At 40.3% G+C, this 27,901-nt stretch overlaps 1 protein-coding gene across 2 annotated transcripts; it reads right to left on the bottom strand.

Annotated features, from left to right (window-relative positions):
• Positions 1–1,462: 1,462 nt before the first annotated feature.
• On the bottom strand, positions 1,463–27,719 carry LOC310720538 (MOB kinase activator 3B). 2 transcript variants are annotated; one of them, XR_014531767.1, is made up of 5 exons: positions 27,546–27,719; positions 17,513–18,105; positions 7,264–7,466; positions 2,727–3,521; positions 1,463–1,744 (listed from the first exon to the last, which is right to left on the bottom strand). XR_014531767.1 is itself a non-coding variant. In XM_083531165.1 (4 exons), exons 2-4 carry the CDS (start codon positions 17,928–17,930, stop codon positions 3,492–3,494), a joined length of 651 nt encoding a protein of 216 aa, XP_083387291.1. In that variant the 5' UTR covers positions 17,931–18,105; positions 27,546–27,719; the 3' UTR covers positions 2,655–3,491. The 2 variants fall into 2 exon arrangements, 1 of the variants encoding a protein (XP_083387291.1); XM_083531165.1 differs by lacking the exon at positions 1,463–1,744 and having other exon boundaries at positions 2,655–3,521.
• Positions 27,720–27,901: the final 182 nt, after the last annotated feature.

Here is a 27,901-nt window from a genome sequence, read left to right as displayed (position 1 = left end):
GTACACACTAAAAACTAACGGAACATCTTTCCAGAAGAGTGGAGGTTCTTATAACAGTGAATGGAGACTAAATGTTGAGTGAGATGTTCAAAAAGTACATACAGTGTATGTATTGAAATGTACCTCAGTAGTGAATTCAAACACAATCTCTTGATGTCAGTAGGTCTTATTAATAAGGCATGAAGAATTCAAACTCCCTCAAACTCTTCAGCAGTCCAAAATCGGAGAATCGTGCGATCAGAATGTTATTTAAAAGATTTACGGATTGACCACAAATCAGGAGAAAAAGCAGCTACACAATATAAAAGCAGTCATACCTAGGTTGTAAAGAGGCGGAAAATTTCCAGAAACATCAAATTTGGGGAAATTTGGAAATATGTTAAGTTGGAAACTTCCCAGGAATTTATGGGAATTCATTAGAAATCTGTGGAAAATAAACAGTATTATATACAACCATAGATATAAACATTTTGTTTGCTTATTTGCATGCAAATTAATAGATAAAAAAAAAGCATTTTTATTATAATTTAATTGTTAGCAGAATTTCAACACACAGCACAAAGACGTTTTAAACAAATGTAGGTAATATTCATGTAATAATTACGTGGAATTTCGCCAAGATGGACATTTTTCGAAATGTATTTGTGTGCAGGATTCGATAGATGATGTGATGGAGGAATGCGCAGGGCATGTAGGGGGCGTGGCCTCAGTCGCCCTGCAGTAAGTGTGCTGTGTGCACGTGACTGATGAATGTACAGGGTCATGATTGTTTTTTTTCCCGCCCAATTACATTTAAGTTCCCCGTTATAGGCTATCCTGCAATTTGACTAAATTCCCAGCAAAATTCCCAGTTTCCAGCAAAATTTTGCTACTATAATCATACATGAAGGAAATACTCTACATTGCCAAAAGTATCGGTTCACCTGGTCATAAGTTTGGTATGTGATTTTTGAGCATCTCATTCCACATTTAGTTCCAATTTGCTCTTCGAATTCCCTCCACTCTCCTGGGAAGATGTTCCACTAGATTTTGGAAGGCAGGTACTGATGTAGGTGAGGAGATCTGGGGTGCAGTCAGCGTTCATATTCATCCCAAAGGTGTTCAGTAGAGATGAGATCAGAGCTCTATAGCAGCAAGATCTTCCTCTCCAAAGCATGTAAACCAGATCTTTAAGGTGCACAGATGCAACGCCATGCTGGAACAGGTTTTGTGTTTCAAAGTTCAAGTGAATGCAAATTGTTATTATAGTGCCATCTAAAGACGTCCTGTACAATTGAGTCCCTTCAGCTTTGTGGTTACAGTTCGGAAAAAGAACCACATGTAGAGGGAAAGGTCAGGTGTCCCAATACTTTTAGAAAAAATAGTGTACATACACCAATACATAAAGAAAAAGAAAACTGGCAGAGATTCACTAACAGCAAAAAAAAAAATTCACATTTATAATCACACTCGGAAAACCCGCTTATTCACTTTTAGCGTTTATTTAATATACGGTTATGTGAGAGATGCAGCGATACTCGTACTGCCATCAGGAATCTCATACGCAAACTGAATTGAAAGCAAAGACTGAAACTGTGCTTCATTAAAACCTTGAGACACATACACTGAGACACATTTATGCTTCCCTTATGCTTTATGCTTCCCTTCCCCTCGTTTTCCTGCTTCTACACTTTTCTCCCCAAAGCGATTCATGGCACCTTCGACTCATTCTGATGACCCTACGTGCTCAACCCTACTGTCCTTGCTATTTTATATATTATATTATATATATATATATATATATATATATATATATATATATATATATATATATATATATATATATATATATATATATATATATATATATATAAAATATATACTAAACACAATGGCATCTTCAGCATAAAACTGAGGAGTTCATCATTAGCACTTTTTCATATCGTGTACATTTGGGTACCAAATACCAAGTGCTTAAACTTGGAAAATAAATAAATAAATAAAAAAAGAAAACTGACGCGCTGTGTTGTTTGTTTAAAATTAAGCGACATCCTGAAATGTTCCTGTAAACTCATCTGCAGGTTCTTAAATGTTGGAGTTGGGCTTGTGCAAACTTTTGCACTCAACTGTAACAAAACACTAGTCTCCGTATGTGAACAAGTGAGAAATATCAATGAGGAGAGAAAGCGCGAGAGAGAGAAGAGCAAGAGAGAGAGAGAAAAAGAATGAGTGAGAAATATCAGAAGAGAGAGAGTGTCAAAGAGAAATAAATAGAGAGGAAGTGAGAGAGAAAGAGAAAAAGCGAGTGAGAGGAAAGAGCAAGAAAGAAAGAGAGCAGGAGTAGAAGGAAGAAAAGGATCGAAAGAGAGAGAGAGAAAGAGAGATCGAGAGCGTGAAAGAGATAGAGCACGAGAAAAAAACGAGAGAGAGAAATGAGAGATAGCGAAAGAGTGAGACAAAGAGATGGAGCAAGAGGGAAAAAAAGGTGATTGAGAGAAAGTGAGAGAGAGAGAGTGAGCGAGAAAGAAAGAGATGCAACCTGAAGGTAAACTTCTGTAACGATAAACACGTAAGATTCTTTTTTCTTTACTTGATATTGTGTTTATAATTTTTTTTCTTTAGGTGAAACCTCATAAATCGAGAGCAGCTGTTAGAAAACAAATACTAAAATTATCTGTGAAGATCCTCAGAAAAAAAAACACCACAAAAAACAAACAAACAAACAAAATGAGCTGTTGGATTTAGACTGTTTAGTGGTCCTTATTGGACAATAGGAATGTAAAGCGGTCCAAACACACACACACACACACACACAGCAATCTCTCTCACGCTCACAATCTTCCACAATTATTGCATTTAAAGTCCAAAATTGTCCGTGAAATAGTTCTGCATAGCTGAAACACCTTGTATTACTCAAACATCGTGAAGGAGCATCATCTGAAATGTGTGTGAGAGCCATCACCATTATCACCATCACCATCATCATAATCATCTAAAAAATTACATATAATTGAAATTATCCCATTTAGCACTTACACCTCAAGAGAAATAAACCAAACACACACACACACACACACACACACACACACACACACACACACACACACACACACACCATTAGTGTTCTCCAGGGGGTTCAATTCACTAATTCCCTGCAGTCATTAAAAAGTGAGTAGCTTTACACTAGTATTCTCATCCAAACTAGATCGAGCTCCTCAATCTCCTCCCACACTGCATAGATACAGTTCTCAAGTAGTGCATAATCCAATTACTGCATTAGAGCGCCACCTGGAGGATGAGCGCTGTACGTGTGTGCGCGCTACTTCTCACCCGCGGGTGGTGCTGTTGCTCTGAGCGAACGTGAGGGTGCTTCTGTGCTTCGTTCTCGCTTTTCCTGGTTACATCACACTTTATCAGCGCCACATTGTCCGAGTTCATCTGTCTGTCTGTGAACGTCCTCTGGTTGACACGAAACTGAGAGTTTCCGGATCCATGAGGTCCCTGAGGGGCCTTTAAAGACACATACGTGACGTCATCTCTTTCTGCAGGCCCAAAAGAAGATGACAATGCATTATGATGATGTCACAACTGACACACCTACACACACACACACACACACACACACACACACACACACACACACACACACACACACACACACACACACACACACACACACACACACACACGGGATTAGACCACACATTCTCACCACACCTACAAACACTAAATGCCATCTAATAGGCACAAACCCTCTTTGCAAAATAGTGCCCTTTTTCCTATTCCCAACAATCAAGGACCATTTAAATCCTCCCACTTTTAACCCATAATGCATTGTGAGATGTCTTAATTGTTATTTTATTGCTGTGTGTTTAGACATGACACAGCAGACCTTCCTACTAAGTGCACTGTGATAGCGCTTGAACCTCCTTTCTGCCTACACTACACTGTTATAGTATGCTTTATTACACTACACAATATTACGCTACAGTTCACTATACTACAGTCCACTACACCATGAGGTACTACACTACATCACTACACAACACTATGGTACACTTCACAATAATACAGTCCACTACTCCACATTACAGTACACTACACTATACAATACTACAGCAGACTACTCTACACAACACAACGGTACACAACACTACACACCACTACTGTACACTACATGACATTACACGAAACAATACTATGGTCCATTACTCTACACTACTTTACACACATATCCCTATACTTATACCACGATCCAACACAATATTCCGGTACAGAAATCCACACTACACTATACTAGGGTACACTACACAACACTATAATACACTACATTACTCTGCACTACACTGCACAACCTAATACTACAGTTCCTTACACTACGCTACAATCCACTTCACAACACAATACTACAGTTCACTACACTACACAACACTATAGTACACAACATTACTCTGCACTATACTACAGCACACTACATAATACTACAGTACACTAGTCTACACTACAGTCTACTTTATTAGGGTACACTACACAAACATTACACAATACTATGGTCCACTACTATCTACGACACTACAGTATATTTTAGTACACAACACTACAGTACACTGCATTACACTACAAAGCACTACACTACACTGCACTTTACTGCAAAGCAAAGCACTGCACTACACTACACTAAATTACACTGCAAAGCACTGCACTATACTGTACTACACTGCACTACAAAGCACTGCACTGTACTACACTGCACTACAAAGCACTACACTATACTGTACTACACTATATTACACTGCACCGCACTACACTACTAAGCACTGCACTGTACTACACTGCACTACAAAGCACTGCACTGTACTACACTGCACTACAAAGCACTACACTATACTGTACTACACTACATTACACTGCACCGCACTACACTACTAAGCACTGCACTATACTGTACTACACTGCACTACAAAGCACTGCACTACACTATAGTGTACTGTACTACACTGCACTACACTACATTACACTACTACACTGCACTACACTGTACTACACTACACTACAAAGCACTGTGCTATACTGTACTACACTACACTACACTGCACCACACTATATCCTCCTACAATGTGCATCAGAGTTTTACATGTTTCAGCGCAAGCTTCTTGCGTCCTCTCTTCCAGCTCTCTCAAAAGCGGAGCATATGATGAAGTGAACGTTGTTTGCTGTTGCTCTGGATCACCGCCTCCAGCGCTCATTAGATACAGTGGGTACGGAAAGTATTCAGACCCCCTTAAATTTTTCACTCTTTGTTATATTGCAGCCATTTGCTAAAATCATTTAGGTTCATTCTTCTTCCTCATGAATGTACACATAGCACCCCATACTGACAGAAAAACACAGAATTGTTGACATTGTTGCAGATTTATTAAAAAAGAAAAACTGAAATATCACATGGTCCTAAGTATTCAGACCCTTTGCTCAGTATTTAGTAGAAGCCCCCTTTTGATCTAATACAGCCAGGAGTCTTTTTGGGAAAGATGCAACAAGTCTTTCACACCTGGATTTGGGGATCCTCTGCCATTCCTCCTTGCAGGTCCTCTCCAGTTCTGTCAGGTTGGATGGTAAACGTTGGTGGACAGCCATTTTTAGGTCTCTCCAGAGATGCTCAATTGGGTTTAAGTCAGGGCTCTGGCTGGGCCATTCAAGAACAGTCACGGAGTTGTTGTGAAGCCACTCCTTCGTTATTTTAGCTGTGTGCTTAGGGTCATTGTCTTGTTGGAAGGTAAACCTTCGGCCCAGTCTGAGGTCCAGAGCACTCTGGAGAAGGGTTTTGTGTCTAGGATATCCCTGTACTTGGCCGCATTCATCTTTCCCTCGATTGCAACCAGTCGTCCTGTCCCTGCAGCTGAAAAACACCCCCACAGCATGATGCTGCCACCACCATGCTTCACTGTTGGGACTGTATTGGACAGGTGATGAGCAGTGCCTGGTTTTCTCCACACATACCGCTTAGAATTAATGCCAAAAAGTTATATTTTGGTCTCATCAGACCAGAGAATCTTATTTCTCACCATCTTGGAGTCCTTCAGGTGTTTTTTAGCAAACTCCATGCAGGCTTTCATGTGTCTTACACTGAGGAGAGGCTTCCGTCGGTCCACTCTGCCATAAAGCCCCGACTGGTGGAGGGCTGCAGTGATGGTTGACTTTCTACAACTTTCTCCCATCTCCTGACTGCATCTCTGGAGCTCAGCCACAGTGATCTTTGGGTTCTTCTTTACCTCTCTCACCAAGGCTCTTCTCCCCCGATAGCTCAGTTTGGCCGGACGGCCAGCTCTAGGAAGGGTTCTGGTCGTCCCAAACGTCTTCCATTTGAGGATTATGGAGGCCACTGTTCTCTTAGGAACCTTAAGTGCAGCAGAAATCTTTTTGTAACCTTGGCCAGATCTGTGCCTTGCCACAATTCTGTCTCTGAGCTCTTCAGGCAGTTCCTTTGACCTGATGATTCTCATTTGCTCTGACATGCATTGTGATCTGGAAGGTCTTATATAGACAGGTGTGTGGCTTTCCTAATCAAATCCAATCATTATAATCAAACACAGCTGGACTCAAATGAAGGTGTAGAACCATCTCAAGGATGAATCGAAGAAATGGAAAGCACCTGAGTTAAATATATGAGTGTCACAGCAAAGGGTCTGAATACTTAGGACCATGTGATATTTCAGTTTTTCTTTTTTAATAGATCTGCAACAATGTCAACAATTCTGTGTTTTTCTGTCAGTATGGGGAGCTATGTGTACATTCATGAGGAAGAAGAATGAACTTAAATGATTTTAGCAAATGGCTGCAACATAACAAAGAGTGAAAAATTTAAGGGGGTCTGAATACTTTCCGTACCCACTGTATGTCTGATATGCGAGTGCTGCAGGGAAACAAGGCCGAGCCGGATGCATGATGTAAGCAGTGTGCAGGAGTGCAACAGGCTGGAATTACACACGTCAGGGGCTCTGAGCTGAGACGTGTGTTATAACGAGTGCTGTGGGGTTGTAATGGCTATAATCATGTATACTGTGATTATGAGAAGTTCGGAGCAGTTTGTTTTAACTGGTGTCGGTGTTGAGAGCCATTCTGTCACTGGTGTAATACAGAATAATAAACAGTAGAGTGCAGTAGTGAGTCTTAAACCAGGAGAAATTCATTCCTATTCGATCTACTCTGAGTCAGTGTGCATTTTTAGACCGCACTTTCTTCTAAGTGTTGTTTACTACCCATATGGTTGCCCCTGTATTTACTCACCAGTGGTTCCAGCTCCTTGCGGTCGATGAGGTTGAGCTCGGTGCAGAAGTAGTAAAAGTGTTTGTAGCAGGTGTTCACGTGGGCCTCGGCTCCCATCAGGATGATTCGGTCGAAGTGGTGGATGTAGACGTGCACGAAGACTCGGAAGAGCCGGCACAGGATTTTCTTACAGATCTGAACGAAGTTCTTGGGGAATGGAATTCCTGAGGGAAACAAAAAAAAGATCGAAACTTTTCTACGGGTTTGTGATGAACAGTGATGCTTGATGAAACAGGATTATCTCAGTGGAAGATATTATCCATACATATTTATCTACTATAAAGAATTGATTAGATAAGCATCTTAACCATCTGAGAAAAGAATCTAATATAAACCTTTATATAAAGCAAATGTGTATTTCTTTTCCAAAGTGATTCAACTCATAAGACAAAAACTTAATATTTCACTCATTTCAGTGTAATAAAACATTATTTAGGGTATATTCAATGTTATAAGACACAATGTTGTTTAAAAAGTTCAGCTAAAGTTAAGAAAACGTAATCTTAAGGAAATTAAGGCAACACCTCCTTTCCTGAGATTGACAACAGAGCCCATATCTTTTACAATCATACATCATCTACTTCACTAAGATTGAAGTACATAGGCCACACCTCCTTCAGGTACACTGACCACACCTATCTCACTAAGGCTGACCAACCACACAGCCTTCATGAACACTGGAAGGCACCCATCCTTCACTCAGACTGACAGGCACACAGAGGCCACACCTCCTCCACTCAGACTGACAGGCACACAGAGGCCACACCTCCTCCACTCAGACTGACAGGCACACAGAGGCCACACCTCCTTCACTCAGACTGACAGGCACACAGAGGCCACACCTCCTCCACTCAGACTGACAGGCACACAGAGGCCACACCTCCTCCACTCAGACTGACAGGCACACAGAGGCCACACCTCCTCCACTCAGACTGACAGGCACACAGAGGCCACACCTCCTCCACTCATACTGACAGGCACACAGATTTTTTTTTACATGAATATTTAATGATCAATAACATGTGCACTCTCAGTGTTCATCCATTAGTATTTTCATCTCCACCACTCCTGATTGATAGACAGCTATGATCAGCCTCCTCTAAAACAACATGAATTCTCAGGACTTTTTAAGCTTCATTTCAGGAGCCGAGGCTGAAAGTGGTGCCGCACTAGCAAACAGCCGAACAGGATATTTCAGGATACTCTTCCCCCAACTATACCCTGCCAACAGGAAACGTTCTGGTGTCCTGAAAAAGGGATAAAATTAAGCGTGGCAGTGCAGAAAAAAAACTCCTCAGTGGAAATCGAAGGAAGTGTTCTCTTTAACAGATTTGCTATGCAAAATTGAAATTTGCTCATAAATCAGTATAAATACACATAGTTTAATGCTGTTAGGAGGAGGGGTTTGAGCAAAAACAATGTATTAAGTTTCCAAAGCGAGATGTTTAACTATTACTGGAGAATCAGGTACTTTTACTGATGAAAACATGGATAAGAACCAAAAGCTAAACTGAAAAGATCCTTTTTTTTATCCTTCCCTAAATTTTTGCTTTTTAATCCGGCGACTATGGAGTGGAGATTTGACTCTATGAAAATAATATTGTCATGATATAATTATCAAAAAAAAGACACTTTTGTAAAAAAAAAAAAAATCATCGTTATACTTTTTTTTTGCTACCCTGAGCAAAGTGAATTTTTGCTTCGTATCACCCTTTTTCTCCCTCAGCAAAATAATGATACGTCATACATGACGTATACAAATATATATTATGTCCATTATTGTAAAAACCATAGGACTGCACTATATCCTGTTCCAAAAAAAGTGTCCTGGTGATCAAATTTCCAAAGAAACCAGCATGCACCTTGGAAGATAAACAACCAATCGAATTGCAGCCTTCAAAACTCTAACCTTGGGCTTATCTCTGTGTGTAAAAGGTATCAGATGCTCTGTAGACTCTGGGCGGAGCTTTTGAGGCAGAGATTAGTGCACGCATGGTGTATGTACGAGTGTGGGTTCAGAGCGCTCATGAAGAATGTGTAGTGTGTTCCAGAGATTCCTGATGTTCCTCCGGCAACACTGGGGCACTGTGACTGCGAGGGCTCCTGATCCCGGCATGGGGGCTTAACGAGGAGGCTTATTTCCATGGGAAGTGGCAGCAAATGTATGTTTGTGTGTAGGCGATGAATTAGCGTGCATTGTATCTGAACAAAAGCTCTCATAGCACGTGTAAAACAGGCTCTGTGTTCGAAACCGGGATACACTCAGCCTGGGCAAATGTTAGCAGACAAAAAACACTAGTTTTCTGTTACTCAAATCCTGTATCGAGTTGCAAAAACAGTTTTCAAGACTGGAAACTTTGCATTGGAATTAAATGGAAAATAAGTGAATTAAAAAGAATATATCAGAATTAACGGGAATTAAAAGGAAAATAGAACAACAAACAGAAAAAGAAAGAAAGAAAGAAAAAAAGAAAGAAAGAAAGAAAAAGAGCAAGAGAGAGACGAAGAAAGTAATATATGAGGAAAAGAAGAAAAAAAGAGCAAGAGAGAGAGAGACAAAGAAAGTGATAAATATAGAAAGAAAGAAAGAGCAAGAGAGAGACGAAGAAAGTGATATATGAGGAAAGAAAGAAAAAAAAGAAAGAGAGAAAGCAAGAGAGAGCTAAAGAAAGTGATAGAAAGAAAGAAAGAAAGAAAGAAAGAAAGTGATAGAAAGAAAGAAAGAAAGAAAGAAAGAAAGAAAGAAAGAAAGAAAGAAAGAAAGAAGAGTGAGAAAGCAAAAGAGAGACAAGGAAAGGGAACAATTGAAAATGTGAGAAAGAAAGAGAGGTAGTGAAAAAAAGTCAAAGATAGTGACCAATAGAAAAGGAATAAAAGAAAAAGAATGAGAGAGAGAGAGAGAGAGAGAGAGAGAAAGATAGAGAAAGACTGGCCCCTGGCTGGGGTCCCTAAGCACTAAAATCGTTTATCCTCTTATCTGCTCCTGATAATCTCCCATGATGCAAACTGGCTCAAAGATTACAATAAAACCAGGGCACATGCTGTTCTAAATACACAATCAGAAAGCACTGCTACAGTTCCCACTCCTCTATGGATCCTCGAACCTGGAGTTTATCTCTCTCGCTGCCTGTGGAGCGACACGGATTAAACACGGATTCTAGCGGCCTGTACGGGACAAACGTTCGCATCAAATTTCCCCACTGTGGGATGAACAAAGGTCTTATCTTATCTCATGCTCAGAGTCCCTACAGCGGGGAGCTTCGTTTTATACAAGAGGAGCTACACATCAAAGCCTGGGGTCCAAATAAAACATGACATCCTGGATTTTCTTACACACACACACACACACACACACACCACTGAATCTGCAACATCAAGTCTCAATAATACCTCCACTTTCAATGATCTACAATCATCCTAATGTAGTGTTTCACACGAGATATTGTACATTCAATAAACTGTACTACACATACTCATATGTGTTTGTGTGTGTGTGTGTGTGTGTGTGTTGGGTTCAGAATAATGAGCAGGATATTCAAGTTGTTGACCCACACACACCCAACTACCCACACCCACACCCACTCACATTCACACACCACACAGGTGAAACAACAGTACACACACACTAAAAGAGAATCCAGGTCAGTGTGAGAATGAAGAAAAAAATGTTAATACATTAAAATATATATAAATAAAGCATCTTACTGTAGCATTGTGTAACAGCTCTTACATAACCTCTTATTCAGCTGTTAAAAAAAAATGTGAAGGTCTACTGTACACTGCTCCAGAAACCAATTCGTTTGGAAATCTGAGAGGACGTGAGGTGTTCTGTATCGGAAAAGTGATCTACTGTATAATGTAAAGGAGGTTAGCAGACAGTTCAACAGTTGAGGCTGATCCATAGTTCTGGTTAATCTGAATGGCAACTTTTTATTTTATTTTACGGTGGTTCATAAAAATGTGATTTATTTATTATAATGTAATTGAGCTCACCACAAAGACTACAGGTATATTATACTACAGGCATATTTTACCGAGTGAATCTTTAACTCAAGTGCATGGTTTGTGTATTCCGTCCAACACTACAAAAATTACCCACGGCCCGGTGCCATCTTGCGACCTGGAGTTCGGAGACCCCCTTTATTAAAGAGTGATCACGGAGAATCTGGATTGATAAAATAACAGTGAGTGAATGCTATGATGCGTACATTTCTGGCATTCTTTTGGATCTGTCTCTCGCTCAGACTGTAAATGAATGGTAACCGTGCGTACAAAACACAGTGACTGTAAACTGTCTTTACACATAATGACTCACAACGCAGCACATGAGCTAGTGTTTAAATAAACACCAGAATAAACAGATTTGAGGTTGAACTGAAAGGAAAAAAAAGGGATGCAAACAGACTTGGCAGGCTGGCAGTAAACAGATGGAGCGTGTGTGTGTGTGTGTGTGTGTGTGGACATGGTGAGGGTGGGAACAGGGACGTCGGCGCTTAATATAACAGAGCACGACTTTCTTTTTCTCAGCAACCTGCCTTAAGGAGCTGGCACAATGTATGTGTGAGCAGGACAACACACTTCCCCTCTAACAAACGACAAGACTGGAGAGGGAGATGAAGTAAAGTGACCTGATTCTCCTCAGCGTGAGGCCGAAGAACATTCTGAGAGCGAAGACAGAGAAGAAGAGGGGAAGAAAGAGAGACTCTCAGGTATGAGGTGGCGTGAGCATGAAGGTCATGTGATCGTGACGCTAATAAGCACTCAGTCGTGGTAATGAGAGACTGACCAGAGTGCACTCGAACACTCAGCACCGCTGCAAGACACACACACACACACACCTTTATATATCCTTTCTGACTATGAGAAAGGGACATTACCAAAATGTACTCAGTACAGTGGACAGTTATGTCGTTATGAAGCATGTGTCATGAGAGAAAGAGAAAGATTTGTGTTTTCTGTAACAATTATTATAGTCACAATGACACAAATGACTGTCCCGAGAATGGCCATGAAGGAAAGATGAGGTGTTCTGAGATGTGTATCATTTGAGAGAGAGAAAGAAAATAAAAAATAAATAAAAAAATGACAGGCTCAAACAGACATAGAGAGAGATAAAGAAAGAAAAACAGAGAAAGAGAGTGAGAGAGAAATAGACAGAGAAAAAGAGATAACGACAGAGAAAGACAAAGGAGGAGAGAAAAAGAAATGAAAGACAGTGAAAAAGTCGAGACAGAGAACTGAAAGAGAGAAAGATGAAGATCAGGAGAGAAGAAGAAGACAGACAGACAAAAGATAGCAACAGAGAGAGAGAGAGAGAGAGAGAGAGAGAGAGAGAGAGAGAGAGAGAGAGAGAAACCATGAGACAGACAAACAGACAGTCAAACATCCAGACAGAGAAAAAAGTTATAGAACCAGACATAAAGACAGGCAAAAAAAATGGACAGATAATATGTGGAAGGTAGACAGACAGAAAGCTGAATCGTGAGTTTATCCAGCTTTGTGCTTTTTCCCCACTCTGAGCACAGTAGCTACACAGCTTCAGAGGTCAGAAGTCACACCAGCCTCCCGAGGTCGTGACAATTCCTGACTGCAGGAACTTCCCCTCCTCCGAGGGGATCCTACACGGATAGAGCTCTCAGCAGTGTACCGGCTTCCCCACTTGCGACCTTTGACCTGAGTCCCAAATACTCAAATTGTGATCGGATATGAGTTCAGTAGACTGGATTGTAATTTTAAAAAGACATATCGTGTATGAGACGATCACAGTAAATTATTGGATTGAATGGCTTTTGAGACGCCTGAAACTAAAGGTATACATTTATATAAGATCCAGCAGCAGAATATTTTCTGTTCCTATTTCTTAATAAATCAATCAAGTTTACTTGGCAAACACTTCCACTGAACTGATCTGTGGTAAAAATTTGTATTAGTGTGTGTGTGTGTGTGTGTGTGTGTGTGAGAGAGAGTTTCAGTAAATCCTTGTTAAAGCCTCTTTGCGGTTGCGAGTGTAACTGCGTCTCGTATCTATCTCCTGGAGTTTCGGGCCGCCTGACGCTGACGGCTGTTTGAGCAGCAGCTTGTCTGATTCCTGTCTTTCCTGTCCTGTGTGCCATGTGTGTTTGCTGAGGGACAGCAAAAAGGAGGAGCAGAGACACAGCTGGATGACAAGAGGGACGACGTGCAGGTCTGACAAGCTGGTCCTGAGATAATCAGAGAGAAAGAAAGACAGAGACAAAAAGAGAGAGAGAAAGAAATCCATAGACAGAGACATACAAAGAACATAGAAAGAGACATGGAGGCAAGACGTGCAGGACAGGACAGGCTGGTCCTTTGATCGAAATATAAGAGGGAAAGACAGACAGACAAAGAGGAAGCGAGAGACTGGCAGAGACACAGAGACGTGCAGGACAGGACGGTCCTTTGATCGAAATGAACAGAGAAAAAAGGCAGACAGAGACAGAAAGAGTGTGTGACATTGGTGTGGGTCAGACAACAGCAAGTGTATGAGAAAGCGGTGGAGAGCTTAATACTGATCACGCACACAAACATCACTTATGCTACAGCAGCTACAAATCCCCATATCAATAATTAGAAATCTTTTTAAACGCAATATAAACCTTCTTTCGACCAATCAGAATTGAGGTATATATTAGGGATGTGCATCTCCATAAGTGAGGTCGATGCGATTCAACTCTCGATGCATAGCCAATGATACGATACATTAAAAAGATACATATGAAGCAGCTACTGATGCGATGTGATACGATTCACCCCATTACGATGCAGTGAGACTCGATTTAATGCAAAGCAATGCAATGGGAAAAATATATGATGCGCTACAATTCAATATTGTACAGATTTTATTTCTTTGGTTCAGACAGAAAGAAAATCATCAGTTTACTATTGTGTCTTCCGACTTCTAACGCATGGCCCCTTTCACAAATACGCCTTTGTCAGCAGGAAGTTACAGCTCTACATCTGCCATGTTAATCTGTATTCTATGTGACTCTCAGGACACGGCTCTGTCTCTGTAGACACGGTTTAGAGACGAGCAATTGATCTACATAGAAAATATTAGTCACAAATTATTGGTCACTTTCTAAATAATAAAAGTAAAGAGCATCTATAATAATTACATTAAAATAAATCCGTTTTTACAGATGCAAATATGTTCAAAAACGATGCATAGCGATTCCAACTTGTACCCGGTGCACACTTTAAAAAAATCACGTCGCTAACTTTTGTGCCGATGCACCGTTTTGAATCTGTGAATTTTAACATCCCTTAAAAACACGAATACGACTGATTACTGATTAACCGAAAAAAAAAAAAAAAAACAGCAATCAAACAAACTAAACACATTTAGACTTCAGGTGATTGGATGTCCTTCTCCTTTCCAAATCCCAGTTTTGTCTCGTGTCTTGACGGCGCCACAACACGGACTTGGCCTTTTCTCGCATCCTTTCTAAATAATACATATTTTTCCCCGACACGAACAGAAGAAGGCTACGCCCCGGCTCATGTCAGACTGAATAATTGATAGTACTGAGAGGGTTAAAACGCTTGGACGAAGAGAAGAGTGGGAGCGAGAAGCCGCAGGTGACGGACTGTAGCGGGTAATAAAGACCGGGAGGGATAGGGTTGCAGAAGGAGGCATGTCTCGTCTCTGAGGGTCTGATAACTTTGAATAATTAACAGACAACACGTGATTGTGTTACACTTTAGCGATACAGGACGTACATGCTGTGAGTGAGGACAAGGAGAGAGAAAGGAGGAGGGGGAGGAAGAGTGTGCAGGGGTTTTAGGATTATAATCATAGCAACAAATTAAGGAACTTTAGTGATTTAGATGATAATAAAGACCTTAGGGTGGGAAAGTCGGCAGCCTGGGTGTTTGGGGAATACAGTGTTTGGGGCTGAGCTTGTAGGTTTAAATATATAGTTGCCTGGCAGACAAGAAAAAAAACCCATCAGGAGATAAAAACCAGACAAGCATGTGCACCTACAAACTGATGTATGTGGTAGAGGGAAAATAGCACTTTCCTCTGTCTATCATTCTGCCCTGAGGTACTGTGGTCTGCTGGCTTCACATTTCTCTTGGGCGAGAGCAAGCTAATGGGTGTGAGCTGACCAAAATAAGAAGAAATATGAGGGAATCCCAAAACAACTTTCACAAAACAAAAACAATCATTTGGTGGCTATGTTTAAATGTAAGACATTTCAGGGTGATACACACCTTGATTAGCATGCTGAAATGACAGGTTTACCTTTCGGATCCAGGAAAACACTGACAAAAATAAAGTTTGACGCAAGATCCAAACCATATAACGTCCTTACTTTCTATTGGGTTGAATGTACTGAGAGAGAAAGTAAAGATGCATTACACTTAAATAAAAGGACAAAAGTACTTCAAATCAAATCAACCCAGTTTATGTAAGAAAAGATGTTACTCTCAGCACACTGATCTATTAATAGAATGATATTAATGAGTCAAACACTGATATTTATTACAATGATCATGAGACCAAAATCTTCTTAAAAAAAATCATGCAAACGAGGCCATGCGTGTTGAGTCAGCGAATTCTTTCATCATTTATTTCTCGCAAAAAAGTTCTGCTTGCTGTTGAACTGATGCTGCACTGTATGTTGGTGATAAGTAGATACACCAAGCGCCAATCAAAATAAGTTCAAAACAAAGCGAGAGCTCGACCCTGATTGCTGATTTAGTAGTTTTTATCCTCATAAATAAAAAGGAACGACTGATTTTGCAAAATGTAGTCAAGGAAAAAGTAAAATATTTGACTTTCAAATGTAGTGAAGTTGAAGTAGAAGTCTTCCCAAATGGAAATATTTAAGTGAAGTACAGATATGTGAAAATGCTACTTAAGTACAGTAACAAATTTACTTTGTTACTCTTCACCACTGTGTGACACCATTTCATATCTGATCTACCAGCTACTGGAAACTACTGGACTACCTACCTCACTATGTTTTTTTTTTTTCAGCAACCATGAAATTTAGCTGTCTGTTACGTTTCTGGGTAACAGAGACAGGAGATTGGTCATGAACAAAAAACCCAAAGATCCCAATTGGCTGGAAGGCTGGCCCTTTGAGGATTGGCTACAAAAACCTAGCGTTTCATTGCTGGAATGAGAATCAAACTTCTTCTTTCGGCTGTTCCCGTTAGGGGTCGCCACAGCGGATCATCAGTCATCATAGCACTCTGTCCTCCAATCACTTGCATGACTTCCCTACACATCCATAAACCTCCTTGGCGGCCTTCCTCTTTTCCCTTTTGTCTGGTGGCTTCATCCCCAGCATTCTTCTACCGATATACCCCCTGTCCCAACTCTGCACTAGAAGTTGACCGAAAGTGGATTTTTCTGACAGTGATAGCTTGGTACTTGCCTGTAACCGTTTAATCAACCGATTAAAATGGATTCCGGATAAAAAAACAAAACAAACAACACTTCATGTAAAATAGTACTGAACTTTATTATAAAAAAATAATAATAATAAAAAATTCAAGATCCATCATTAAAATGTGCTAATAAAAAAAATTAGTATAATATGGCACTCTCTGTGCAGCGCGCATTCTTAAGTGGAAAAACGTACAGCACGTAGTGTCAGTGGTTTACCTCTAGAGGCCACTTTAATAAAGACAGCAGACCGTAAGCCGGAAAAACTATCGGTATGGATTTCTGCAGATAGCTGATAGTTCCAGCAATCAACTATTTGTGCCGATTTATCAGCAAAAGCAATTAATCAATCAACCTCTACTCTGCACATGATCAGACCTTCTCAATCGCACCTCTCTCACCTTGACTCAAAATGTCCTACCTGTGCGGTCCCTCTAATAAACTCGTTTCTAATTCAGTCCATTCTCCTGCCTCCTAATGATAATCTCAGTATCTTCAACTCTGCCACCTCCAGCTGAGTCTCCTGTCGTCCTACCTTATAGTCAATGCCACTGTCTATAAACTATATGACATAGCAGGTCTCACCGCCGTCTGATAAACTTTCCCTTTCACTCCTGCCGCTCTTCTCCACCCACTCCACCATGCACGCACTGGTTTCTTCACTTCTCTAACACATTCTCTATTACTTTAAATAGTTGATCCCTGGGATTTAAACTCATCCACTTTGACTTTTTAGCAACCGCACGGGATGAAAATCCAAAATATAAGTAATCGTTTTATAACTGCACTCACCTATGCTAGTGGGAAAGATGTCCTCGTTGTTGATCTGCACCTCGATCCAGTCCATCAGCAGGTTCATGTACTGCGGCGCTGGCAGCGCTGTGGGCTTCTTGTACTTATGATCGTCCTGCCAGCGGTACTCGAACCGTGGGCCGCCCGACATCACCGGGCAGCTCTTCTCTGTGCAGAACTCGCACACGGTGCCGTAGATCAGGTTGATGCGGTTGAAGAAGTCCACCACGTGGACAGCCACCCAGTCGTTGGGGTCCTCACCAGGGGGCGGCTGCACTGCCGCACGCAGGTCCACGCCAGAGCTGAGGGATGCCTGAGCCTGCTTGTGCAGCTCGAAGCGCTGTGTACCGGGCTCAAACTTACGCTTGGGCCTAAACGTCTTGTCCTTGTTGAAGACTTGCTTGAGTGCAATGGACATGGTGAGGAAATGAAGGAGTGGGGTGTCCGAAAGGGGGAAGGGGTTCGGGTGGAGAAAAGGTGGATGTGAGGAAAGACAAAGAAAGAGAGGATGAAGCTGACTCAGTGGACAGATGATGATGATTACGGGTGGCTTCCTCAGCTGATGGTGGACTTCTGCTTTATAACATGGCCACCTGAGAGAAAAAAGATGAGGCCGATCAGACTTCATAATGCTTTTAAATGACAAGAAGATAAAAAAAAAAAATCAATATTGCTTCAAACACTTCGATTCGAGGCAATAGGAAGCATTTTTTTTTAAATACATATTTATCAAAATTAGGGAAATTCTCTAAAATTCTCAAAACAGAAGCATGTGTACAAGAAGATCCTGAAGGTTGTGACCAGAAACAGAAAAATGTACAGTGCATTAAAAAAAAAGTTATCAGGAGGTTCCAAGTGTGTGAGTAGGTGTGTTTTACAGATCTGCATCCTGGAGCTTTAGATGTAACCACACTGCACACAAGCAAGTTTCAGCAGAGTCACTTCAGCTACTCAGGGTGGGTTTAAGCCCGACGGCTGTGTTCTCTTACTAAAACTATACCCTTTAAACAAGATCAGGCAGGATGTTCACCTGCACGCACACACACACACACACAGAACAAAGGTATAATGGGGGTCTTTAACAACAGATCGGCAGAACTCTGGCAGTCTTTGTGCTGATACACATCAGCGTGAAAGGGATGTGTCTCTGCACGCTGGGCCTCATCGAAACAAACTGTCCCGATTGAGCCAGAGAAATTTGAACCTGAGCTCATCAATTCTACACGGTATTACTTTTCATTTCCAAGCCCATGGTAATGAAAAATAAAAAGGGGGTGTTGGAAAAGGCTGGCAAAACTTTTTGAAAGTCAGTGCAGGCTGCTGTAAATGAGACGTTACTATTGAAATAAACATTTGCACAAACACTGGAAGTGTTGTAAGTGATTAAACCACATACCGTATGCAATTATTAAATAATCATGAATGAAGGGGGTGGTGTGATCCGGTCAGATGCTGTTGATCATTTTCCAATGACATCATGAGAGAGAGGGTTATTTCTCAGAATCCACGGCAACTCGCCAACGATTACAGTTTAAGTGTAAAGATGTTGGCAGAGTCACTAACATTTTTTTTGCGTAATGTTGTGCAATCGGATTGTACAGTAATGTGCTTTAAAACATTTAATTGTAATATCGATGGCAGTTCGATTGTAACATTGTTATAGTCACTATTCAAACATTTTCTTTTGTAATGTTGTTGACATAATTACATTAGGTTAACATTGCAGACAATTTTATTGAAACATTGACAATTATACTGTAATGTTGACAGGAATAATGTTTCATTGTTGATATGAGAATATTGTATCGCTTTTGACAATTTAATTGTAACGTTGCTGACGGTTATATTGTTACGCTCTTGACACAATTTGATTGAAACATTGTTGACACGAGTATATTGTAAATTTGACAGATATATTGTTATTTATTTGTTGATTATTACGCTGCTATGAGATTAATGTCATGTTGACGGTTATTACAGTGTTGTTACACTGTTGACAAGTATGTTGTAACGCTTGACAATTTAATTGGAATGTTGCTGACAGTTAAATCGTTACACTGTCGACTACATTATTGTAACATTGTTGACATGAGTGTGTTGTAATGTGGACAGGAATATTGTTACGCTCTTGACACGAGTATATTGTAATCTTGACAGGGGTATTGTTACATTGTTGACAATTTTATTGTTAATAGTATATTGCAACGCTTTTGACAATTTTATAGTAACAGTGTTGACACAAGTATATTGTAATGTGGGCAAGTATATTGTTACTCTGTTGACATGAGAATATTGTAATGTTGACGGTCAATCTATTGCGCTGTTGAAACAATTATATTGTTACGCTGTTGACACGAGTATATTGTAATGCTTTTTTTTTTTGGCTGACAGTTATATTGTTACACTGTTGCCAGTTTTATTGTAACATTGTTGACACTATTATTGTAATGTTGGCAGTTATATTGTTACACCATTGACAGCATATCGCAATTCTATAGACAATTTAATTGTAATGTTGCTGACAGTTATATAGTTACGTTCATTTCATATTTTCATTTTAACGCTGTTGACATAACAATATTGTAATGTTGACTGTAATACTGTTACACACCGTTGACACATTTATATTGTAATGTTGTTGATGCAACTATTGTAACTTTGCTGACACCATCACACAACATTCGAATATGGTTGAGAATTGTATTATAAGATTAGTGACACAATGTTATTCAGAAATTGCTGGTATAACACTTTCCGGATCTGTAATATTCAGTTACGAAGAGCTGAAACTGGCGAATCCGTCCACACCTGTTATACAAACATCTCCATACACAAACCTCCTCCTAGTGGAAGTCCTAGTGTAATCTGTGACTACAGAAACAGTAATGCACCACAGGTAAATGCATGTTTGCGTGTAATCCACAGCATTCAAACAGCAACTTTCCCATAGTCAGAATCGCTTTCGATAACCACGAACAGATCTTGCAACAACCTCATTAACTGTGATGACTGTTTTTGTTTCAGTTCAGGTACTTATTGGACTTATTCGTTGTTGTTGTATTTAAAAGAAGGAAAAAAAACCCAAAAATAAACCTTCCTTTAAATCATGATGAAATGCAAAAGTGAAAACAGTCTTGAAGTGGAATTCCCCAAACTGCCCACTGTGACACACACACACACACACACACACACACACACACACACCCAGTGTGTTCAAAGTGAAAGCTTATTCTTGTCTAATAATACTAATACTATACTACTACTACTATTAAAAATGATAAAAATACTACTAATAATAGTAACAAATAAATAAATAAATAAATAAATACAACTAATTCTAAAAATACTACTATTAATAAAAATGCTGCTAATAATAGTAGCGAACAAACAAATAAATACTACCACTATTACTGTATTGATAACAGGCTGATGAAAAGCATTACTCTGTGGTGTTGATTTTAGTAATCACGTATGTTAAAGGAAAGAAAGCGGTTGAAAACGCTGTTCTAACTGCGTAATTACGTAACTACAGCAGTTTTAGTTCAGTGTAATTGCACGCACGGTATCAATTACACGCAACCTCAACAAGAGCTCCTAATGCAGTTAGTGTTCATCAGTGAATCCTTATGTAACTCACAACGTGTGACATTTGGATTTGTGAAAACGGTTCACGTGGAAACACTGAGCTCATTTAGGTTTTGTAAACCACACATTATGGCTACTTGCTAAAAACACTATCCTTAGGCTACGGAGTTCCGGCTATGCATCACACGGATCGAGGCCTATTTAAAAGTTTGCCTGGCCCGAATGCATATCTGCGACGGCAAGAGCTAAAGATCAGAGGTAGAAATGACGGGAATGTTGTTCGTTTGCTCTCAGCTGCGACATTGAATGGCACTTTTGCTGGTCGCATATTTGTGCTCGTCTTTCAGGTTTCTGTCACTTTTACTGAGTCACATGTGATTGTTAACATATCGCCATGTAATGGACGTGAGAAAGCAGATACAAGTGATAATGTGTTAATTGTGGCGCAAGGACATGAAACATCAGCTAAAGTGGTAAACAGTGAAGCTACACTACATGAACCAACCATGTGTAGTTATTTTGCCAAACTGTTAACACAAAATGAGAGGCACACAATTGTTAAACTCCTAAAAGTACAGTAGGAGACCCGAATGTGTTCCAGGATGACAATGCCTCAGCACAAAGCCAGTTCCATGAACATTTCAGTTGAATACTTTTTCAGTTGTAAAGCGCTTTTAACAATGGATGTTTCTCAATGCACATTTAAATAGATAACCTGGTTAGAAAAGAACGTATATGTTTGTTAAATGTAAGTGAGCCAGTGGTGACTGGGGCGAGGAAAAACTCCCGGAGATTGCTTTAAAAAGCCTTGAGAGGGACTCGAAAGGGAACCCATCCTCACAAAGTGTCTATTCATTTTTAGTTCCACTGTTCCATTGTGAAGATGTGCAGTGATGGGCGCTTAAATGCAACCTGTGGTTCTAAGCGAGTAAGTGTAGCTGGCTGTTGATATTAATTACAGTCCAAATCCATCAAGTTCTTGAGTTGCTCAAGAAATGCTGTACAATGTACAGTACATTGGTTGCAGGGTTTCTACAGGTTTGACCGAGTCGAATTATGACTTCTTAAGACCTTTATAAGACCAATAACAATGAAATGTATCCACATAATATTACAAAATCATAAACACACACACGCACAAATAAGATGTTAGCAACTCGCCATAACCGAGCCTTCATTCAGTTTTTTTTTTAAGCCAGGTGTCGCTTAACTTGCACTTTCCCAAAGCTGAAAAATACGTTTGTGGTACAATCCAAGAGAGATTTGAGGTATGAATGTTGGTCTCATTTGTAGTCGTAATACAGTGAATTACATTTGGATCAGGGAAAAAAACGAACTACAGCACCACAGAAACTTAAAGACTTTTTTAAAAGCCTAAAATTAAGATTTTATACTTTAAGACCACACAGAAACCCTCAGAGTAAAAGTTTTCCTGCTATAGGGCTTTGACCTCAACTATATTGGGATGAATTGGAACACTGAGTGCACCCCAGGCCTCCACACCTCACCTACATCAATTCCTGACTTTACTACCACCCTTGTGTTTGAATGAGCACAAATCTCCACAAGCACACTCCAAACTCTGGTGGAACATCCTCCCAGAAGAGTGGAGTTTACAGCAAATGATACTAAATGTGGAATAGGATGTTTAAAAAGCACATCATCTCATGCTGAGTTGTCCACAAACCTTTGTCCATATAACATGCTAATTAGCAAAGCATTTGAATCAGCTGCAGAAAGTCTTGTAAGTCTGAAGTATTGCCGTCCTGCATTGCTCCATGGTCCCGGAAAGACAACGCTTCAACCCCGACGGATACAATCAGGAAGGACAATAAAAACCTGCTCGACTTGCCCCGGGACGATAACGGCGGGTCGTCGTGTGGGTTTCTGCTCTTTAATCACTCGGCAGGAATGTGACTGGGTGGGATGAGGAGCTGTAAAACCTCCGACGGATAAAAGCCCAGACCCCTGCAGTGGCCCTTCGAATTCCACATGTTACAATTCCTACTTTTCTACCTTGTTAAGCTCATGAGAAAAAAACAAAACCAAGCAAAAAAAAAATTTGAGGCATCACAACAGACAGGAAAAAAAATTTGAGAGAGAATTGAGAGAAATAAAGCATCCTACTCGAGTTTTTTCCTTCAGACTTATGAAGAGTGCTCTTATGTGATCGATGGTCTCTATAAAGCCCGTTCAGATGATTTTTCACGCGCTGCTGAAATGGCGATGACGGACAATTCTACAAGGTATGCGAGAAAACATAGGGACCAAGAAAATTCCAATAGCACCCAAAACATTCCAACACCACCAACCTGACCAGACTTTAGAAGGTTTGTCACGCAAAGGAATAGTGGCATATTAGTGGTGCTGGGATTTGAACTCGTGACCTCCCGATTCGAAGTCTGACGTCTACAACTTCCACAGACTGTGCTTCGGAAACCCTTCCTGAATCATGGTGACTTGTTTTGTAACACGGCAACATATGGCAGGACAGGGCTGCATGCACAGTCACAGGGAGCACGTCCTTCATAAATCAGTGTCCCGAAAGACATCGGGAGATGTGCAACCGGTGCTGTTCTGACCACGTGCATAGCCCGGTCTCGCAGAATCGCAAAAGATGCTTGACACGCTTCAGAACGAACACTTGCGGGACACGTTCCAGAAGTGGCAGGAACGCCTGGAGTGCTGTGTTGCTGTGCTAGGGGACTATGTTGAATTGTGTAAACATAGATGAAGAAAGTGCTTCCTTGTAAACAGAGCTGGTCTCGAAACTTTTTGATACCACTATGCGTGTATAATCTCAGCGTTAATGCTGTAAAATGGAGGGCAAAATCTGTGGGGGCGTGGGCTTTGAACGTGCATGCTGCGTCTGTTCAGGCCTTCAATGGGTTTTATAAGGACAACACAGAGGGTCGCTTGATCCAACATCAGCTGTGTCTCTCAGTGTGTGTGTGTGTGTGTGTGTGTGTGTGTGTGTGCTTTTTAAACTTGTGACTGTGGAACAGTTTGCCAAATGACTTCGTGATCGGGCCTTTAAACACAAAGCTTTGATTTCCTTTTCCCTGCCTTTTGAATCGGAGGCAATTTATGAGCAAATTTACCTCGTCACTGTTACAACTTCCTGCAAACATGCAATACATTTTTCTTAACTTTATTGATTACAACAGTTTAGAACCAACATTTACAAGCCTTCATTTTTAATTAAAAGAAAGCAGTAACTTTCAGCGTACGGACTGAAAATAAATATTCTATTAATGAGTATTGATTATGGAAGCACTGGGGGAGAAACTGTGGGCATTCGCACAATATCTATTAAACTAGGTGAAGAGCTGAAGACGTTACGATTCTCTGCATTTAGATTTATTCTTCTGCAACGCTTTTGTTCAAAAGCGACTTACAGTTGAGGAAAACAACAAGCGATTTATCAGTAAATGGCAATAAAGAGGAAAAGTACCCGTTATACTATGGATCTGTGGTTCTTAACCAGCGATGTTAAGAAGCTGGGGTCAGAGTGCAGGGTCAGCCAGGATACAGCACTGAGCACTGCGGGTTAAGTGTCTTGCTCAAGGGTTCCAAGAGTCGCAGCTTGGCCATACTGGCGCTTAAACCCCCAACCTTCCAATCAGCAACCCAGAGAAAAAAAGAAAAAAAAGAATCGATGACAGGATGAAGTGATGTTTCCTACAGCCACACATCCTGAATTGTTTTATTTCTCTTATACCAGCGCAATATAAAAAAAAAGAGAGTTTCTGCAGGTTTTACAAAGATTTTTAATACCCTTTTAAGATCATGACATCAGAAACACACAGACAAATGAGTTGTCAGCAACTGGGCTTAACTAAGCCCTACATTCATGATTTTTTAAGCCAAGTATCGCTAAACTTGCACTTCCAGACAGCTGAAAAATAAAAAATAATCGTTTTACGCTTGTGGAGATTCGTACCAAAGACAGAAAGCTGATTGGCTGTTGCCTGTTTGGACCAGCAAAAGAAAGAACTACAACACTACAACAAAACAAAAACATTTCAAAGTGCTGCGTGAGCACTTTTTTGAGCGTCAGGGGCAGCGTTACATGGACATCGTAAAATTAAGATCTGATTACAATTATTCAAGACCTAGAACAGCGAATTCACAACTTTTAAGGCCTACGAATTTTGCAAACTAAAAAGTTGTTTCAGGGATTTGTCCCGTTAATTGTTTTAAAAGGAAATACCAAAGGCTCTTGAGCTCCAAAAACCGAAGGGACTCGTGTCCGTGTCAGGGTACAGGCTACAGAGAGACGGATTAAATGATCACAGGACTGTGTGGATTGTAATGGATTAAACGTGCTCAGTAAATAAAAAGCTTCTCACACACACACACACACACACACACACACGCCCTGGCCTCCCTCCAGAGCTGCACCCAGCAACAAAAAGCCCTGTCATAAGATTTCAAACAGACTGCTGAAAAAAGAATGAAATAAATGCCCGGTGAATAAACAGTACAGCGCAGCAGTGATGCCAGGCCACAGCGTTTCCACATCGACAGGTTTTTACAGGCTGACGTTCAGGAAAACACCGAGCTGCTGCGAGTAAAAGCAATAAAAATTGGCAAATCTCGAAAAGAAAAACCCCGTCCGTGTCTGACTTTACATTTATGAACCGTCTGGGTTGCTTCGAGGCAACAGTTCACGACTGTAAATCTTCCCCCCCAGCAATCAGGGGCGGTCAATGTTTAACTCGTGTTTCCTGCCCGTGCTTTGTAAAGATCGCTGAATTCCTGCCTAGTGAATCAGGGTGCTTGCACACAGGAAGCAGTGATTATTGTACCGTGAGAAGATTTATATCCTTTTTGATTCACCATCACTCACAATGGCGATGCATGTTCAGTTTCGTTGCGAGCTGCTCGCTCACGTTAATGCCGTCACTAAATACCCTTTAAGGCTGCCAAAACACAAAGGGGCTGAAAATGGATATGAATAAATGAAAGCACAAATGGTGGACACTGACTTGCTCTCTTTTTACACTCAAACTGGATTTTGCACAGAAAAACATTTGATCGATGTTATAGGAAATCATTGGCGACAGGGAGAACTCATGTTTCCCAGCTTTAAAAATAAAACAAGTTACTACATTTATACTGAAGGTGACTTTTTTTCCAAAACAGCATGTCCTGATGTGGTTTTATTCCTATTATGAATGGAATTTCCCCTAAAATCCTATTTGTTCTTTAAACACAAAACTAAACTATTAATACGACCAGAACTATAATACAACCGGGTGCAGAAAATATTTTTATCTCATAGGTTTTATTAAATTCAATTAAATTGTATGTGTATAGCGCTTTTAATGATGGACATTTCCCTGAAGAGGCTTTACAGAAACAGATGTTATAAAAATATAGATTTATATGTTTGTGCCTTTAAGTTTATCCCTTGACATGGAGATAGATGTCGAACATTATCCTATTATGAAACATCATCTTCTGTTCGACTATTCGAGTTGACTCGAACCGATTCTTTTAAGTGAAATTTGGAAAGTGCACATTAGCTTCAAAGAACTCTTTCCTGACATGTTTTCACTTCAGAAAAGTACAAGAATCACTGGCTAAGAAATCGTTTTGGAAAACAAACAAACAAGCAAAAAAATAATAAACAACGATAATAGTAATAATGAGTCGCTTTGAAAGAGTCGACTCGTATCGGTGAGCCGAGACAAATGAACCGACTCGCTGAAAAGTGTTATAAAGGGGCGTGTGTACAAACATCTTGTGTATATTTTTTCACCACCCTTTTTTTATATTGATTTGTTGTACATATATTTACATATTTATCTGCACAATGCTACTATTTGCACTTCTGGTAGATGCCAAACTGCATTTTGCTGCTGTGTATTTATCCAAACTAAGTAACTACCTGTTCCATTAATATCCTGTACAGGACCTGAATTCAAATAAGAGTCCATATCGTACCCTAGAAATAGGGCACATAACCCATATGATCATCCCCTATGTAGTGCACATGTGTAGGGAGTACTGAAACATTACAGATGCAACCCATATTCATTAATAAACGATTAATTGGAGCGGACAGATTTTGTTACTTGGTGTTGAAATTTGCGAATTAAACAATTGAAACACTAAGAAATGTAAGAGTCACTTTATAATGATGTAAACAGCAAAAAAAAAGAATTATAATACATTTTTAACATGACAACGTGTTGCGTAATATCGCGTAGTAATCCCAATACCGAGTAAAAACAAGAAATATTTGGTCAAACTTTAAATAAATGATCCAAAAGTGAGGAAAGGGTAAAAATGTGTAAATATTAGGGAAAATATATGATATATTAAGGCAGGCGAGACAGGCACGTTCACACAGCAGTCAAATAAACACTTCCAATCAGCACTATATATGAGACACGCAGCTATAATAATACTATTTTAAAGCGTTTATGCTTTTATTTACCTTTATTGTACTTTATCCAGGACTTTCAGTGCAGTCCGGAGTGATAATCCCTCTCTCTTGCCCTCCTGCTGAATCCCGTTCTGGCTTCTGCGCCACCGCGCTCAGTGCAGGCAGGCTGCGGGGCCACATGCATACTAGCCTACTACGTAGTACACTTAAAGCAGCTCTTAGTTCTGCAGGCGGTGGCGCACTATTTATTACGGAAGTATGGATGGATGTAGCCATGGGAACCAATGGCATGCCGTGGAGCGTGTTGTAGCCAACACTGCGCATGCGCTCTACGGAGGTCAACAAACGTGTGTTGATCTGCGCTCGTTTTTTTCTTTTTTTTTCTTTTTAGCGCCATCTTGTGGACA

This window comes from Silurus aristotelis, assembly GCF_946808225.1.
Source record: "Silurus aristotelis genome assembly, chromosome: 26".
In the NCBI taxonomy this organism is placed as follows: domain Eukaryota; kingdom Metazoa; phylum Chordata; class Actinopteri; order Siluriformes; family Siluridae; genus Silurus; species Silurus aristotelis.
This window is presented reverse-complemented; position numbering and strand designations above follow the sequence as displayed.